Source organism: Corvus moneduloides, chromosome 4 (genome assembly GCF_009650955.1).
Source record: "Corvus moneduloides isolate bCorMon1 chromosome 4, bCorMon1.pri, whole genome shotgun sequence".
Taxonomy (NCBI): domain Eukaryota; kingdom Metazoa; phylum Chordata; class Aves; order Passeriformes; family Corvidae; genus Corvus; species Corvus moneduloides.
Window position 1 is genome coordinate 4,721,954 of NC_045479.1, and position 16,558 is coordinate 4,738,511.

The following is a 16,558-nucleotide window of genomic DNA, read 5'->3' on the forward strand; positions in this document are numbered from 1 at the left end:
TGTAATGAGATGGTTATTTCAGCCATGCTCTAACGGTGGTGTTGCTGGAGCAGCTGTGTAATATCAGCTGTCTCTAGAGATTACACAAAAGCAAGGAAATTACCATCCCCCACAAAATCATCTGTTGATGTTGACTTCTCACATGTGCCCTGGGAGCTGCCTGGTGTTCTCATGGTTGAACTTGTGGCCAATGAGTCTGTGCCTCTCTTTAAATAGAACTGTTTTGGTTCTGACAACCAATACAGTCCTGTTTAATTCAGTTTTTGTTTTGCTGAGGTGATAGTATACTTTGGCTAGTAGAAAATGTATTCCACTGAAGACTTGAAGCCTACAGAGCATCCTGTGGGATTGTTTTAATAAGCAGTAGAAAACTTGCCCTCTCCAGCAGGGAGCACATGATGCAGGAAGGAATCCTGTGCTTGTACAAGTACCATTGGCAAACACAGTAAAAATGAGCTTCCAAGAAAAGAGCTAGCAGATCAGAAACTTAATGCTTTGTTCAGGGAGCACAGAAAAATCAGCTGAAACTGAACTTCTGGTACGTGAGGTGTGCTTGTCCCTTGGTGGCTTTCACAATACTTGCATGTAGTGGTTTTAAAGCTGTTGCCACCTGAGAGCTGCTCAAGGCTGTTCACAAAATGCATTTGGGCACTGGTAAAAGCTGTGGTTAATGTTGAGTTGTTTTCATGCATGTTCCTGTGAGTTTTTTTGGATGTCTGAGTAGATCTGGGATGTGAATGGTCCCTCTGAGAAGGTTGTGTGGGCCTGGCAGGAAGGGGGTTCTCTCTGAACAGGTGGAAGAAGGGAGACACCAGGGCTGTTAATGCATAAGCAATCTAAATCTTAAATGTAGGGTTGTGATAGCAAGCCTTAAAGTGAACTTGGTCAGGTTAAAATGTAACATGAAGGCAAGTTGATATCAAAGTATTTGTGAAATAGGTGGTTTATTTCCTGGTTCTGATCAAAAGGAGTCTGACTAAGGAGTCATACTAATTTAAAATTTTTCTTTCTCATAAATACTAACCATTACATTGAGAAAACAGATCTTTTTTTTTTTTTGGTAATTTTCAAAGTCTTTTTAAAATTCCAGTAATGCTGAGACCAGAATTAGCATGCAACACGTTTTTGATCACAATAATTTACAATAGGCTGAACAGACAAGATTGAATTAACTTAAGACATGAGGAGGAGAGAATCAGTGTCTGACTTGAAGCAATATGCTCCTCTAATGCTGATTTTTCTAATATAAATTGATTATAAATCACTTTAAATTCTGGGCTTAAAAGCACGTACAGAAAGCTTCAGCTCTGTGAGTGTTTTGGGAATCTTAAATGTGATAAACAAAAGCCCTAAGGCATCTAAAAAAGCCAGAAGAGCTGATGTTCTTTGCTTAGTCTGAGATGTGACAGAAAACTGTTCAGGGCAATGTTGACTTGCTTGCAAATAACATTTTTGTGACAGGCGTGTTCTGGCAAGAAGTTACATTGAGGGTCAGGGTTTCCAGAATAGTACATCAGGTTCTGTTAGTTTCCTCTGTTTTCATTTCACTGTAACTTTATGAAAGTTTATGCCTGAAATTTTCCATTCTGGAAGTAGGAATTTTACTGGAGACAGCTTGGACAGAGACTGCCCCACAGCAGATGGGAGAGCAGCTAGCGCTCGGGGCGGGGTGGCATTGTAACAGGCGCTCTCTGTGCTTCACTGCCTGACTTTGTGGGAAGGAATTTGGAACGGGTCGTCCTGGGACACAGTGCAGCACTCGGCCGGCAGAGGGCTTGGATCTTGGTGGAATATGAGAGTGGGAATAGAGGGAAAACAGAGAAGCACCTGAGTGCAGGGGTAGTGATGCACAAGCTTGAACAGAAAGCAGGCTGTTGTCAGAAAGCATGGGAAGGGAGTGACAGGAAACCCATCATGGCTTTGGATTGCTTCTCCGAGGGTGGACGTAATTAAGGCTGAGAGAGAGGAAGAGGCAGTCTTCCTTTAGGCTAGGTTGATCTGGGAATTCTAACAGTACAGTGCAGTCTGTTGTACCCCCATGCTTGTGCCATACTCTCTGCCTACACGAGCAGAGATTTCCTTTCATCTCCTAAAAGGTAAAGTGGAAAGATCAAAGAGTTCCATATCCGGAGCCTCACATTCCTGCTAACTGAGCTCTTCCTGCTAAAACTGTTCACAGCATTTGTTTTTGTACTGTGATTTGACAGATCTCTGGATTTCTGATCAAAGACGTTTTTAAGGACAAATACAGTCTTGTAGGTCTTCCAGTGAAAAGTGGTTGTGTTTTGTTTTGTGTTCTTAAGAACTTGTAGTTCAGCTCCACCTTGTCGGCCTCTTCCTAGACATTTGGGACCCTGCTGCAGCAGCTGAGCTGGTGTGATACTGTAGCACACCCTGGGAAGAGGATTTCCAGCCTACAGGAAAGATTAAGGGCAGCTAACAGAAAAAACGTGTCCTTGGAACTGGTAGAATCAGTACTTGCACAAAATTTGTTTCACTTCCAACTGCACTCACTGCTCCAAATGATACCAGATTAGCAGGCCTTTATTTCATGCTTAAAAGGAAATGGCTCTGACAGGACAGATCCATTTATGTGGTAGCAAAGAATGATGGTGAACTGACTTATCAGGGAAAACAGGTAGAGAAAATCAGCAATTATCTCATTAGAGGAGGCAAGATACCGGTTTTGCAAGTTTTCATGGGTAGTAGAGGAGAATACAAGAAGTATTTGGCATTGGCATCCTGCTAGTTGAAGGTAGGACAGCACAGATAGTCTGACAGGCACAGCATGTTTTGTTTCAAGTTACAGTTGATGTTCCTTTGAGAGAAAATGGCTTTACTTCTGATATTGGAAGGCAACTGCACAAGCCTGCCTGGCTGGAATCACTTTTTTTATGATGCTCTCTAACTTGGTGTTTGCTTTCCTCAGAGGAAAAGGAGACAGGACCTCTCCTCTTGCTGAGCTCACAAGACTGCACAAATGCTATGGAATGCACTCGTTTCAGAGTTGTGAAATCTGGGGCACAGGAAACCACAGTATTCAAAATGGGAAAAGAAAATCCTGGCTTTGGATTTTAATCTGTATTCATTGTGTTGAAGATACAGCTAGAAATCTGGAGTCTTTTGCATAACTGGGGCACAGAACAGTTAACTTGGGACAAATTATTTTCATTTCAGTCACTTAATATTCCCCTAGTTTGTTATCTACAAACTGTCAGTAACTATCTGTCATCCCTCCCTCTGCCTTGTCCTTGGGTTCTTTAAAAGTACAGAGCCCTGTCTTATTCTGGCAGGACCTTGTTTATTTTAGCTGTGAGGCAGCTCTTAAAACTCTTAAACAGGCCACATTGCTCTTGTATTTTAACTTGTTAAAAGTGCATGTACAGGACCACTAGTACAAACATCTGCAAAACTCCGTATTTTTTATAAATTCTTTAAAAAAAAAAGCTGAATGCAAAATCTAGCTTTTCTGAACTGAAACAGGCCTGATTACAAGCCAGCTCATAAGAACAGCTGAACTGAGTCAGACTAAGTATCTACATATTGTAGCATCTTGTCTCCTGCTGTGGTCAAAATAAGTTGCTGAAGATGAGCAAGTTGAGCATTGCAGTGGAGTGTTCTTTAAATATTCTGACTGCAGTTTATGTTCTTTCATGTTTAACAGCCATCAGTTAACTCTTTGTTGTTCAGTTACCTTCTGAATCTGTTATGTTCCAAGGGAATGATGCTTCACACTCACATTTTGTGAAGAATTGCCATCTCTTACTTGTTCTGGGCTTATTTGCTGCTAGATTCATTTGATGCTGCTGGTTTTTACCGTGGAGGAAATAACAGCTGGTCTATTTCCAGTCACACTTTGCAAGCTGCTCCAGGTTTGAAAAACATCTGGCACAGCTCCTTGTCAGGGAAAGTCTTAGTCTACTTAATTGCCATCTGTATAAATTATTCCTAGGCCACTGATTATCCTCATCTGTCTTCTGAGTGATAACAGTAAGTCTTGTTTAAGATTCAGAGGAAGGCAAGGACCAGTACTTCTTGTGCAGGATTGCGTGCAAAAAGTTAATGAAATAGGTTTGTATCTGACTGTCTTTGGCTTCTCATTCAGTTTGCTTTTGAAGGATGTTGGCCTCAATGTGAGAGAGCTTGGAATTCTAATAGATGGAAAGCTTGAGCAGCAATGATCAGCAAAGAGTTTTGGATTTTTACCTATTGTTCATTACCTGTGTTATCCAGTTTTCCCTCCAAAATACAGACATAACATTTTACTTTTTTCACCCAGCCCCTTTGGAACTTTTCATGAGGCTTGACTCTACCAGAATGGATGAACTCCACAATAAAAAGCTGAAGTCATGGGACAGCACATTGTGACACAAAGACAAAATGCCAAGCTAAGGTGTTTTCATTTTACTGGGCTCATTGGCACAGATAATGTCGCTGCTGACTAGGAACGATGTCTGTGTGGGTTTGGTGTAAGAGCACTGTTGCATAGCTGATAGAACTGAAAATTAATTTGGGATACTATAAACCTTTCCGTACAGCTCCTGGCAGCAGGCTCTCTTCTCTCTGCTGTGAGGCAGCAACTCTCTTCTAGAAAGGCATGTTGTAAATAGGGCTGTGGCTCTGCTGCAAAACAGGGGGCTTTATTTCCCAGTAACTGACACCACCCAAATTCTTCTCCTTTTACCTTTACTAAAGTCTCTGCAGCTGAAAAAGATCTATTGTCTCTGAAACAAACGCACAATCTCTGGCTTCTAACTTGTTTTGAATTTTTTACTATTATATGGCTACTGTGATCATCTAGTCTGACTTCCTGCCTGCCACAGTCTATAAACATCCTGTAAATAGCTTCAAGTCTGATAGTTGTGATTAAATTGGAATGTGGTTAGAAAATTCCTATGAAGTAGGGAATATTTCAAGACAGGCTGTGCACTACAGCCTTAAGTGGGTATTGCTGCTACTGCTGTAGATTGACAAGTGCCCACAGGCTGAATACCTGGGAGCAGAGCACCTTCCATGGAGCTCACTTTCTAATTGCACCTAGGATGATATCCTGCAACTGGCCTTTAAAATGTAGCATGTTCAGGAGGAGGAAAAAAAGAGAAATGCCCATTACAGGAACCTTCCTGTCCATAGCAGTGTCAATTCCTGATACATTTTTTCAGACCTCTTTCTTTAGAAGTGTTGCTGTAGGAAATCCAATTAGATGGGAATTGCTCTGTTGTTTCTAGGGCACCTGTTACTCAAACATCTTGGAAAAGTCTGAAGTAGCTCAAAGATACGTCATCATTTCCTTTATCAACTACAAGGAAAATCAGTTGGAAAAGGGTATGCATGAAGTTTGTATCCTAGTCCTGAACCTTAGTTACACAACTATCCTTCCTCTCTGCATGCAGTGCTGAGCCACATTGTTCCTACACTGGGCTGCAAGAGCCTAAAGCAAGTACAGGAGTTTTGAGTCAAGTGTTAAAGAGCAAGAAGCCTTGATTAACAGACCCCTCATTAATAATAACACCAGCATGGGCTGCAGCAGCACTGACCTTTTTTTTTTTTTTTTTTTTTAACCAGAGAGAACAGCATCCAGACACATCCTTTGAGTCAGAACACAAGCAAACAGTACCTAGGGAACAGTACAGGAGAGTGAAAATCTACTGTTGGCTTCTGTGAAGCTGCCCAGTTCTTCTGCTTGCTAAATATGACAGCTGCCAAACAAAATAATTCCTGTGTGTCTCCTTTATCAGACTTTGGATTTTCTAGGAGAGATTCACAGTCTTAACTGCAGCCGTTCTACTGACAAAGGCAGTATTTATATACTCTTGCAGATACTATAAACCAAACACACAAATCTCCTACTAGTTTATTAGTTTTTAGCAGTTCATAAATAGGAAACCTCATTAAGAGCTCCTGAATCATAATTCAGCAGTGTCCTCTAAAGAGCTTTCAGTCTGTTACACTGAAATTACTGAACTAAGCATCTCAAGCAGCATGTCAGCTCATTGAGATCTTCTGGTATTATATGGATTGTCCTATAATGACAATTAAAAGATAGTGTATGTATCTCTGATCAGAGAAATTTTCTCTAAACTTTGTAGGATTTATATTTATGACAAAGACTGCTTTCCACTAATCCAAATAGATGGGTTTATTAAACTTCTTTATCATTACTAAATTATAATAGAATATATATTTTGCTGCAACTGAAACTTGGGTTACAAGAGCAGATAAAGGACTGATACAACTGGTTGATAAAAAGGGAAGCAAATGCATCCATGTTCAAAGATTACTCTTCAGAATGCCTGTGAGCTCCCTTCTCCCATTTTTAAATACATATTCCATGTCTGTAGTGAATTAATACACGAACTCTTGCACATTGCTTGAAACAACAATAAATAGTCTGGATCCCCGGAAGATCTGAAGGTGCTGTGTATGTCAGTCCTCAAAAAAAGGATAGTCCTTGTGATTTTTGCATCTAGAAAAAGAGAAGCATGATTAACATTGTAAGGGTATAGTTTTAAGGAAAAGCTTTTTTCGCCTGGTAAGAGAACTGAAACTGAACTACACTAAGAACATGTGTGTCTGTCTAGTGTACCCAGGGCAGTGGCAGTGCATGCTCTGTAACCTTTGCATGTATCAGTGACCTGCTTCTCAAAGGCTAATGTATCCTTTGCACAGCTGAAATTGCCAAAGTTCCCTGAGATATTAAACCTCTCTCTTGGGACCTCCCAAGCCCACAGCATGCTGTTAGGCAAGTGGGTAACCTGGGAAAACTGAGTAAAATGCAGATCTTGGTGAGTCCTGTATCTAACCATTCTGTTAGCCAGGCACTGCCTTAATAACGTTGGCAGGAGTACATAGGCCCAGCTCTTCCCTTCAAAAAAAAAAACCTTACAACTCTCATTCTTAAGATGGAGTTTATTTACTCTGACTGTCCCTTATGTAAAGGAGCCAAAGAAAACCAGGGGAAAAAGTGCTGCTTATTTATTTTGGAATTTCCAGCTGATTTGGATTTTCAGACAGCAGTTTAATATGCATCCAGTACAGGGCATCTTAAGAACGTTGTGCCTGCAGAAGTCCCAGTGTTCCCAACCTGTACAGGACAGGCAGTGCTCTAATAAACCCAAGTGTGAGATTCCAGCAGAGGTGACCAGGTGTTGGCTAAGGCTCCCTCTCTTTATGTTTAAGTGAGGCTGTCAGACAGTGTCTGTTTGCAAAGCCTGCATGAGGATAAAGCCACTCACTCGCTTAATGCACAGATGCGATAGCGCTTCTTGAAACCAAGGAGGGTCTCCATCTCCTCTTCAGTCAGTTCAAAGTCAAACACCTGCAGCAAGGTCCCAAACAGCTGTGTTACTGCAGTTTGCAATGAGACAAGAAAGTCTACTTGCAGAAAAGAGTACCAAAAGCAGGCTGAAGCACTAGGAGGTGTGCAACAGGCACCCATGTGGGGAGAGCAATGAATAAATGTGTAAGGTTACAGTGCTGGTTGGGTCTGCCTGCATTGTAATTGTATCACAACGTGGAAGAGTTCAGCTCTTAGCTGATGTGTTCAAAGCAAGACTTGGCTCCTTACTTTCAAAGTGACTTTTTGCATTCATAAAGTATTAACCTAAGTGGTATCTGACAAGGGTTTTGCCAGTTCGAAGTTTGACGGGGGTAGTTTGTACCCCTGGCAGAGTGGGGGTTTTTTCCTGTGTAGTTTAATACCATTAATGACTCTGTAAGGTATCATCTTACCTTAAAATTTTCTTCAATATGCTGTGGAGTGACAGATTTGGGAATTACACTCACGTTTCTTTGAATCTGGAGCCGGATAAGCACCTGCAGGAGCACACAGGGAATTGACAGATGAGAAGCGCTGCCTGTCTTCTGAAAGCTGAAAACTAAAGGTGCCTGCATGGTTACACAGAGCAGCTCTACTGGTAATCAGAGAGGGCTCACAGAGGAGAAGCACTACCTAAACCCTTCCTAATTACGCCATGAGCTCATTAAATCCTTATCCATCTCTGAAGCTGAGATGACAACATGGGCGTGCATTGAGCAAGAGTTCAGGAGTGGCAGGGATGCTGTGTGGAGGGGCAGCCAGTGTGCCAGTTAAAGCCCAAAGCCACTGGCAATCTTCCATTCATCACTAAAACTAAGGTAGAAAGGATATTTTTCTAAAGCATTAAACTGTATACAAGACACAGCTGGAACTCCATCTTATTATTCCATAATACCTCTGTAAATAGTTACTTTAGCACAGGTGGGAAAAATACATGTCAGCAGGGGAAATAACTCTGATCAGTATTAACCTGAGCTGCCATTTTGTTGTGCTTGAGAGCAATTTCCTTAATTTGAGGATCATCAAAAAGGGAAATATGGTCAGGCTTGGACCTGTGAAAGTAAAAAACAGATTTCAGCAGCTGAATGCCCCGTTGTCTTCTCTCTCAAGCCCTGTGTGATAAGAATATTATTTAAAGGATTAAAAAGCATCATCTTGCACCCTTTAATTTAACATCTTGTTACTTTAGTTCCTTCATTCTCTTCTTGTACAACAAGTGAGCACATGAGAAGAGGCCTGTAGTTTCTAGTAAAAACAGGTCACTGTAACACATTTCTGTCCAGCCTGGGATCAGGCTGGGAATTTCTTTGATCTGGATCCCAAGAATTTCATCTTGTCCTTCACAAGCACAGCTGCTCTGGCAAATGCCCTGTCCTGGGTCAGAGAAAGCCATGAAGATGGGAGTAAAAGCAAAATTTCTGCAACTTACCCATTTAAAAACTTAATCCCTTTGTCTCAGCAGGACTGCAAAATTGCTATTTTCGTAAGCATCTGCTGCTTTGGGTTTTTGTTTGGTTTGTTGTGGGTGGGGGTTTTTTTAGTTCAGAAATTCTCCTACATGTTTAATAAGCTCACCAAAGCTCAGTCAAGAATTCTTATCTCTGCTTTCATCAACCAACTGATCCTTTTTCTTCGAAATACGAAACTGTAGTAGCAGCATGGGTATGAATTAGTGGACTGAATATCACAGTAAGTGTGAGGTTTCTGTGGGTGTGATTTTCAATGAATTAGTAAATCTTTTTCTGATTACAGTAGTCATTCTCTGAGGTTTCATCCACATCCTAAGGCTGGTTTACTGCATTGACTCCAATCTACATCTAAGAAGGAAATCTCACAAAACATTCTTACCCTGGCCAGTTGGGTGCTCCAAGGGGACAGTATGCAGTGACAGAGATCCCTTTGAATTGGCAAAACTTAATCAGCTCTTCCTGAGGAAGATAGGGGTGGCTCTCAATCTCAAAAAAATAAAATAAAATTTAAAAATTAGGTTTCACCTCTCAGAAGCAGAAGGTGCTTCAAGGTTTAGCATCACTGTGGTGACCTACCAAGTGCCATGTCAGCTGATGTGAAAAGGTGGTTCTCTTTGCAGGCATGGGGTTTTTAAGGGACTTTGAAGAGATGTTCCATCCAGTGCAACACCCAGACAGGTGTGATGTCAGTATTGAGGAGCTGGAGGACAATTTACCTGGTTATTTGCAGGTTTGTGTCTTAAGCCTGGTTTGCTCAGGAGCCTATCGATCTGTTCACAGTTGAAGTTGGAGACTCCAATAGCCTTCACCATTCCCACATCCACGAGCTCTTCCATAGCCTAGAAACACCACAGAGTCGGAATTCCTATTGAATTAAGTTCTTTCATCTTTATCTTCAGTGGTAAAAATCTTCCTGGCTGGGGTCCTCTTGTGCTGTGCCATTAGAAGAGTATGTGAACTCACATCATGTGTCACCATACAGATAACTAACAGCAATATTCACACAAGCACTACACTGTTATGATTTCAGTAACCTTCATACAGATGAAAGAGATTCTTTTAGGGTAATTCCTCAGCTAGCCAAATACTCATCCCATAATAAAAAGCACCTTATTTAGAACAGAGCAGCTCAACAAGGAGCTGTTACGAGACAGCTCGAACAGGATGGATACTGATCATCAACACCGATTAATTTCCCAAGAGAGATGTGCCCTTTAGCAGCTGGATGACGGCATAAGCAGCGCTGTGTTCCCCCTCCATCACCTATTTTCTTTCACACTAATGAGCAATAAAACAGCCAGACAGCCCTAATTAGATTGCCACCTCCAGCAGAAAAGAAACAGGGGAAAAATAATCTACTACCAGCCTTTAGAGCAGAAGACACCCTTCTTCCAAAGCAGAAATAATTCTCATTTGAAGTTGCTGTCATAAGCAGCAACCTGAAACATCCACCTTTACAAAAATGTGCCTTATTCTTCATCTGACAGAAGGCAAAAAGCATCAGTGAATTCTTCTGACTCTGGTGAGTCTCTTGTCTGCTTTTGGCCTGGCTGTGCTGAGCACACGGTGGGAGTGGAAGGGAAAGGAAGCCCAAAGCATCGGCCAAGCAGGAATTTGAATTCACACCCAAGTCTGGTCTCCCACACAGCCTGTGCTGCACACAGAGCTTAGCAAAGGACTTCGGCCAAGTTCCACCACCTTCTAGAGATGGAAATTTGGGTGCTCTGGTACATTGGCAAAGGCATGTTGGCTTTCCTGGCGTCTGGACAGCTAAGGTGCAATTAGAGATGAGCATAGCTACAATTAAAGCCACCAAAAATTGCCCAGAGAGTTGGGGTAGGGACTAGAGCGACAGCATTTGCTGGCTCAAGCCACTGCAGGGTACACACACAGTCAAAGATTTCCTCTTGTCATGCCAACCCAGCCAGTTTAGTAAGCAGTGGATATAAAAATACCTAAATTTTGGCACAGTGACACAAAAAGGAGCCCAAGGACACAGAGAAATCAGCAATCTCGAATAGTTCATGTCAGAAATTCTCTCAGAACAATTCCCACAGTGGAAAGCTTAGAGTTTTCAGGCTGTTATTTCAAACTAGCAAGATATTTTTGGCCTGTAAATGAATGTACCTCCCACGTATCCAGAAAATGTGTATCGCTGGGAATGATCATGCCGTTTCCATCTGCAGGAAATAGCTCCTCTCCTGCCTATCAGCACGAAAGAAAAGCAACATTAAGGTCAGCTGAATTATAAGTATTTAAAGAAATCACTTAGAAATTGGGGCAAGCAAGTGGAGCTGGAGACGGAGCTGGATATCCTGACTTTTGTTTGTGGTGGGGTGAGACATGGCCTCACAAGTAACCTGTACCAACAGAGTCATCTTCAAGAAAATCTGCCTCTTGAGACTCTGTCCTGCAGGCAGAGGAAGGGCAGGCACTTCTGTGTGCCTCAGTCGGGTTGGGAGAAGGCCAGGGAGGTGACATGATGGGGAAACAAGGATTTATTTAACCTGGAGGTAGAGAGAGAAGAGAAAAATCAGAACTAAGTAAATCACAACTGTTTGATTCTGGATAAGGAAATGGCAGCCAAACCCCACACTGTAAGAGGAATGTGATCTGGAAGGTAATTTGGTCCATGACTTGGAAATGCTGTGCAGGGTAAAATAAGGTGTTTTTTGTACTACAAGAGCTAGTTTAAGCAGCCAGGACCTTACCTTTCCTCCTGAGGTCCTAATGAGGTTTACCAACACTCCTCGTTGGAGAGGACTAAAGACATGTCTGGTCCCAAAGGCAAAAGGGGCAGAGCCCTGACAGATGGAACCCAGGAGTTAAAGTCACAATACCTTGAATCCCATGGGAGAGTGCATCAGGTAGAGATCCAAATAATCCAGCTGGAGGGCAGCAAGTGTTTTCTGGCACACCTCCTTCACCAGGGATCTCTCATGGAAGGTGGACCACAGCTGTGGGGGAACACATAGCCTGGGAGCTGCTCTCCTGCCCTCTCAGTGGCAGAGCATCCCTGGCAGGGAAATGGAGGGCACAGACACAGAGGCAGCTCAGGATGTGGCACATCTTCTCGTCTTGAGGAAGTGCCACTTGTGTGCACCTGATTTTATTTGTGGTACGGTCAAGTGAGTAAAATGAGAATGAGATACTCTGAAATTCCAACAATTATCACAAAGAAAATAAGTGAACCTGGTGAAAATCGACCCACCAGCTTCCAGCAGATAGAAGTTACTTGATTTTTCCTACCATTGTTGCTGGGGGAAAAAACAAAACAAAGCATAACATACAGGAGTTGACAGGCTGAGGCCGGTGGCGCAGCGGGAGTGACCACGAATACAATAGCCCTGCTTCCTATCCCAGAGGCCACCGAGAGCACGGCCTCAGTTCCTGTCTCCATGGCTGACAATGGATGTGGACTACAAAAAAACCCCTCTCAAACCAAGCCTTTTGTTTCTCAAGGGTTGACCTATTCCTTCCCCCCGCCACCATCCACAAATGCTTTGCCCCGACAGAGAGGAGTTAATTCCCCGACCAGCTTCATCCCGTGGCACTTTCCATGTCGGGACCTTGTCTCTCCTCCCGAGAGCTGGCCTCACGTGAGACACACTATCCAAGGACACACCTTGCTGACAATAAAGAGCTCTTCTCGCCTCACGACACCCTCCTGAAGTTTCTGCCGCAGCGCGTCCCCGATCTCACTCTCGTTCTGGTACATGTAGGCACAGTCAAAGTGGCGGTACCCAACATCGATGGCAAACTTCACCGCGCCTCTTGCTGCTCCCTGGAGAGACTGAAACCAGAAGAGAAGCCCGTGATTTGCTAAATAGCAGATTAAGAAGTTTGCTGTTCTCCAAATCTGGCGTCTTTAAGCCCCCAAATAATGAGGTATTCCAGTCTGGATCTGGCTTTCATTAGTTTTGTGAAATCAAGTGGCCAAGGGAGTCACTGATGAGGTGCCTGCGATGATCTGCCCTTTTCTAAGGATTGGAAGTTCACCTTGGGACACGAGGCTATCTTGAAATAAGTTCTAATTTCCCCAGAAATTAAACGCAACCTCAGTGTGGCATGCTGGTGACATGAGGAAACCAATCGCGTCTGGAATGCGTGCTGGCCCTGCACAAAAACAATCCAGCTCTTGTTGACACAGGACAGGGAGGTGAGGGGACTCAAAACACTACAGACAGTGCCACCTCCCGGGTAAAATACACATTTGGTACTTAATAGCAAAATAAATCACTTCAGATATTTGGCTTGGAGACACTGAAGAGCTCTTTGATGACTGAATCCAGAAAAAGGCACTCCAAAAAGAAACATGATTCAAAACCATGACCACCTCCCATGTACTTTTTTATTTTAAATTATATTACTTCTCCAAGTTTTTCCAGTCAAAGGGTGTTTAGTTGGTTCACCTAAATTAACAACAACAAAAAGACAGAAAATGCAGCAATTTTTTTCCCCAAAAGGGTATGCACAACTAAATAGCCAGCTGCAAGTTTTACAGTAAGTTTTCTTTTTTTTAGCCCCTTTCCCCATCCCATCCCTTCCTACAGGTGAGCCTCCCAGGGCAGCAGGGGGAAGGAGGCATGGGGAAACAGGCTAGCAGTGGCCAAATGCTGGCATTTTGGAGCACCTCATCTCTGGGTGCTGCTGCAGCTTGGGAAAGCTGCCACACAGGAGTGACTGGGAGCACTTTTGAGGGGAGGAGTCAGTGGAGAGCAAAGGCAGCAACACACCCTGAGGTTACATAAAACTCTGTCATGTGAGATGTTTCTCAGAAAAAATAATCCATTGTTTCATTTCACAAGGTGCTCACCGAGCAGGGCTTCGAGTCAGAGCTGCTGGGTAATGCCGAGGCTGCTGTGGGAACCTTGAAATCAAATAGCTTTAATGAAATAATCACCATGGGCTTGGGCCCTGTTTTCATTACATAACAGAAGACATTTTTTGTGGTGGCAGGGATCATGTGCCCAAAATTTTCCTTCTACTTAGTCCTAACCAGTTTCTATCAGCTACTTGGCACGTTCCTTCAGAGAGCTCCCCCACCACAGCTCTGTGCCCTAAGAGGCCCCCCACAAGCCACACTTTGGTCTTTAAAGCCAACTTCAGCTACTTCAGCCTTCTTAGTGTCCTTTGTCATCATAAAGACTGAAAGGGTTAAACAAACTCACTCCCCTTTGTGCACATAAAGTTAAATGCTGATTAGCATCAGCTGACCCAAAAATATGGCAAGAATTTCAGATATTTTTATGGTGACTGGCAAAGTGTTTCATGGAGTTGGGAAGTTGGGGTTTGACATATTTTGTTTCCAGTCTCAGATCCAGGGGAAAATCTACTTTTCTTATCATTTTATCTTTCTTAAGAAGATCGGTTTCTTAAAATTTTCAGCTCATTTCCTGACTCCTTCTACATTTATAATTCAGTATCTTCTTGAACTCACTCTCTTACCGAAAATCCATTAGGTAACATTTGCAGGTAAAGAACCACCCAAACTATAGTCCTGCAAAGTGCTGCATACTCATCTGCTGCCATAAAAATAAGTTATCCTCAGTCTCTAAGGAATTATTGTAAATTCCCATTTCCAGATCCACTTATTGCCCCTAAAGTTCCTGTATCTACACACACTCATCAAGGATGACACCTACATGACATGCTGGGATATTAATCCCCAGTGCCAAAAGCAAAACAAAACAAAACAAAAATACAAAGAAAAACAAGCTGGGCATAACTTTTTACTTTTGTAGTATGTAATTTTTTTCCATAGCTAAGAAAAATCTTGTACCTACTCACTACCTCCACTCACTCCAAAGATTTCCTGAAGGCCAGGAATAAATACCTGCATTACCTGGAGTATTTCGAAAGGAAACATCACACAGAGGATTTGCTGCATTCTCCTGACCCGAAGAGAAGATTGGTGAAAAAATACACCACAATTCTCAGCAATTTGCTGGTGTCACCTGCCTGACCAGAGGTCCCCAGCTCCAGCAGGTACCTGCCAGGTCCCCAGTCCCAGGATGGGCATCCTCCCACGAGTGGGCAGCTCCAGGTAAGTGGCCATGCAGAGTCTCCTCCCAGCATCACAGGCAAGGAGAGGCTGTGGGCTCTTGCAGAACCTTTTAAATCAGCTTTGCTCCTCCCTCCTGCCTGCTGACTGGCTGCAGACAAGGTAAATACAGGCAGAAGTGCTATAATAAGAGGAGGCAGGGATTTTGGTTTATCTCACCCTTCAAAGAGCTTAAAAACTGATTGCAGGCTCCTCATGGATTTATTGAGTGGGCTCATCGTGGCAATTTTGGCAATTTTGCACTGGCTGAGGTTACAGGTTTTTGGATACCCCATGGTCTGCTTGTCTGCAGGAAAAGTGGTATCTGGGGAGTTGGCACATGCCCCAAGAACCATTTCTCCTCTCACCTGTCCTGAACACATCACCAGAAGGCACCACAAAGCTGTTTGTCTCAGGAGGAAGCATAAGCCTGTCCACAGGAAGAATCATTGTTAAAAAAATTCCCAATACAGCTTCATCTGCATCAGGCACCCAGGTTTTTATATATATATATTTGATCTCAAGGCTCCCCATGGCTTTTCCTCTCAGACACTGTACGATGAGTGGTCACCCAGTTCGGAAGAACCCTTTTAATTTTATTTCTGAGGTAAAAAAGACCAGGCCTGTTGGCCTGAATTCTGCAATGAAAGCAGGGTTTAACCAGCAGTTGTAGTGCCCATGGCTGCTGCGTGGATATTTCATTCCCTTACATGGTTTTTCTCCTTATTTGTGACAAAAGGAGAGATCTTTGATGACTCTCTGAATCATTGTCACATCCCTGTCCTTCAGTGATTTTGTAAATTACATATTGACATTTTAGCAATTATACCTCTGTGAGACATGCATTATATGTATTTATTTCTTTTTTCTGGTTTTCTGTGTGGTTCTTGAAGGTGGGGAATATAATGAATCTGAGGAAGAGTCTGGAAGAGATGAAGCAGAGAATGTGTAATTTGCTACTGCATGGTAATCCTAAACCAAACAAAAAAAAGGGAAACAAGGACTTACCAGGATCTACTATAATCTCTCCACACACAACCCCTTGGCTTTATCTGGCTTTACAAGGCCCTTGCTATTGGTGCTGGGCTTCATTTGCACAGTGACTCAAACATAGGACAAATAATGCCCACTCCTTCCTGGTGGTTCTTTGGTAGAAAAGTGTTTTTGGCAGAAACACCGGGAGCTGTTTTATGCCAGCAGCCCCAGCTGAGGACTCCACGTGCCCACCACGCTCCGTGTTATGCCCATTCAGCAGCACACCAGCCCTGAACCCCGGGCTCCAGGCTGGAAGGGGGCTCGCCAGATGAAAGCAACTCCTGGGCACTTTATCCAGCACAAGGCTGAGCGTTGCTGTGGCCACAGAGGCAGCCAAGGTGACTTTTTGCAAAAGCAGCTCAGGTCGGGCAGTTTTTAAACCCGAGTTTGCTCACCCCACCCTGCTCTCCCCATGGCCCATCTGCACGTGGAAGCAAACCTGAAAACAAACTCATTGTGCCTCCAGCACAAGGGTGAAGTGTCCAGGTTTAGCTGGTTTGCCTTGGCTCTTGGAGCTAAGCACCGGCAGCAGCTCTACCCTGAACTCCTGATGCGAGCACACACCTCTGTGCACGTGGCCTGTAGCCTCCCAGCTGCATTCAGGGTGTTTAGGAAGACCAGATCAAGAATAAACCACAAGACTTGATTTTCTAGGGAATGTATCCCATAATATTTTATTCAAAAAAACACTGA

At 43.2% G+C, this 16,558-nt stretch overlaps 1 protein-coding gene across 3 annotated transcripts; it reads right to left on the reverse strand.

The window, feature by feature from the left end:
* Positions 1–5,842: 5,842 nt before the first annotated feature.
* LOC116442951 (aldo-keto reductase family 1 member B1-like) lies at positions 5,843–14,875 on the reverse strand. 3 transcript variants are annotated; one of them, XM_032106649.1, is made up of 10 exons: positions 14,780–14,875; positions 12,413–12,580; positions 11,628–11,744; positions 10,915–10,992; positions 9,504–9,626; positions 9,167–9,246; positions 8,289–8,370; positions 7,732–7,815; positions 7,236–7,318; positions 5,843–6,466 (listed from the first exon to the last, which is right to left on the reverse strand). In XM_032106649.1, the coding sequence occupies exons 1-10, from the start codon at positions 14,843–14,845 to the stop codon at positions 6,427–6,429; spliced, it is 921 nt and encodes a 306-aa protein (XP_031962540.1). In that variant the 5' UTR covers positions 14,846–14,875; the 3' UTR covers positions 5,843–6,426. The 3 variants fall into 3 exon arrangements, with proteins under 3 accessions (XP_031962540.1, XP_031962539.1, XP_031962541.1); XM_032106648.1 differs by having other exon boundaries at positions 9,167–9,273; XM_032106650.1 differs by lacking the exons at positions 8,289–8,370; positions 9,167–9,246.
* Between the last annotated feature and the right edge of the window lie 1,683 nt (positions 14,876–16,558).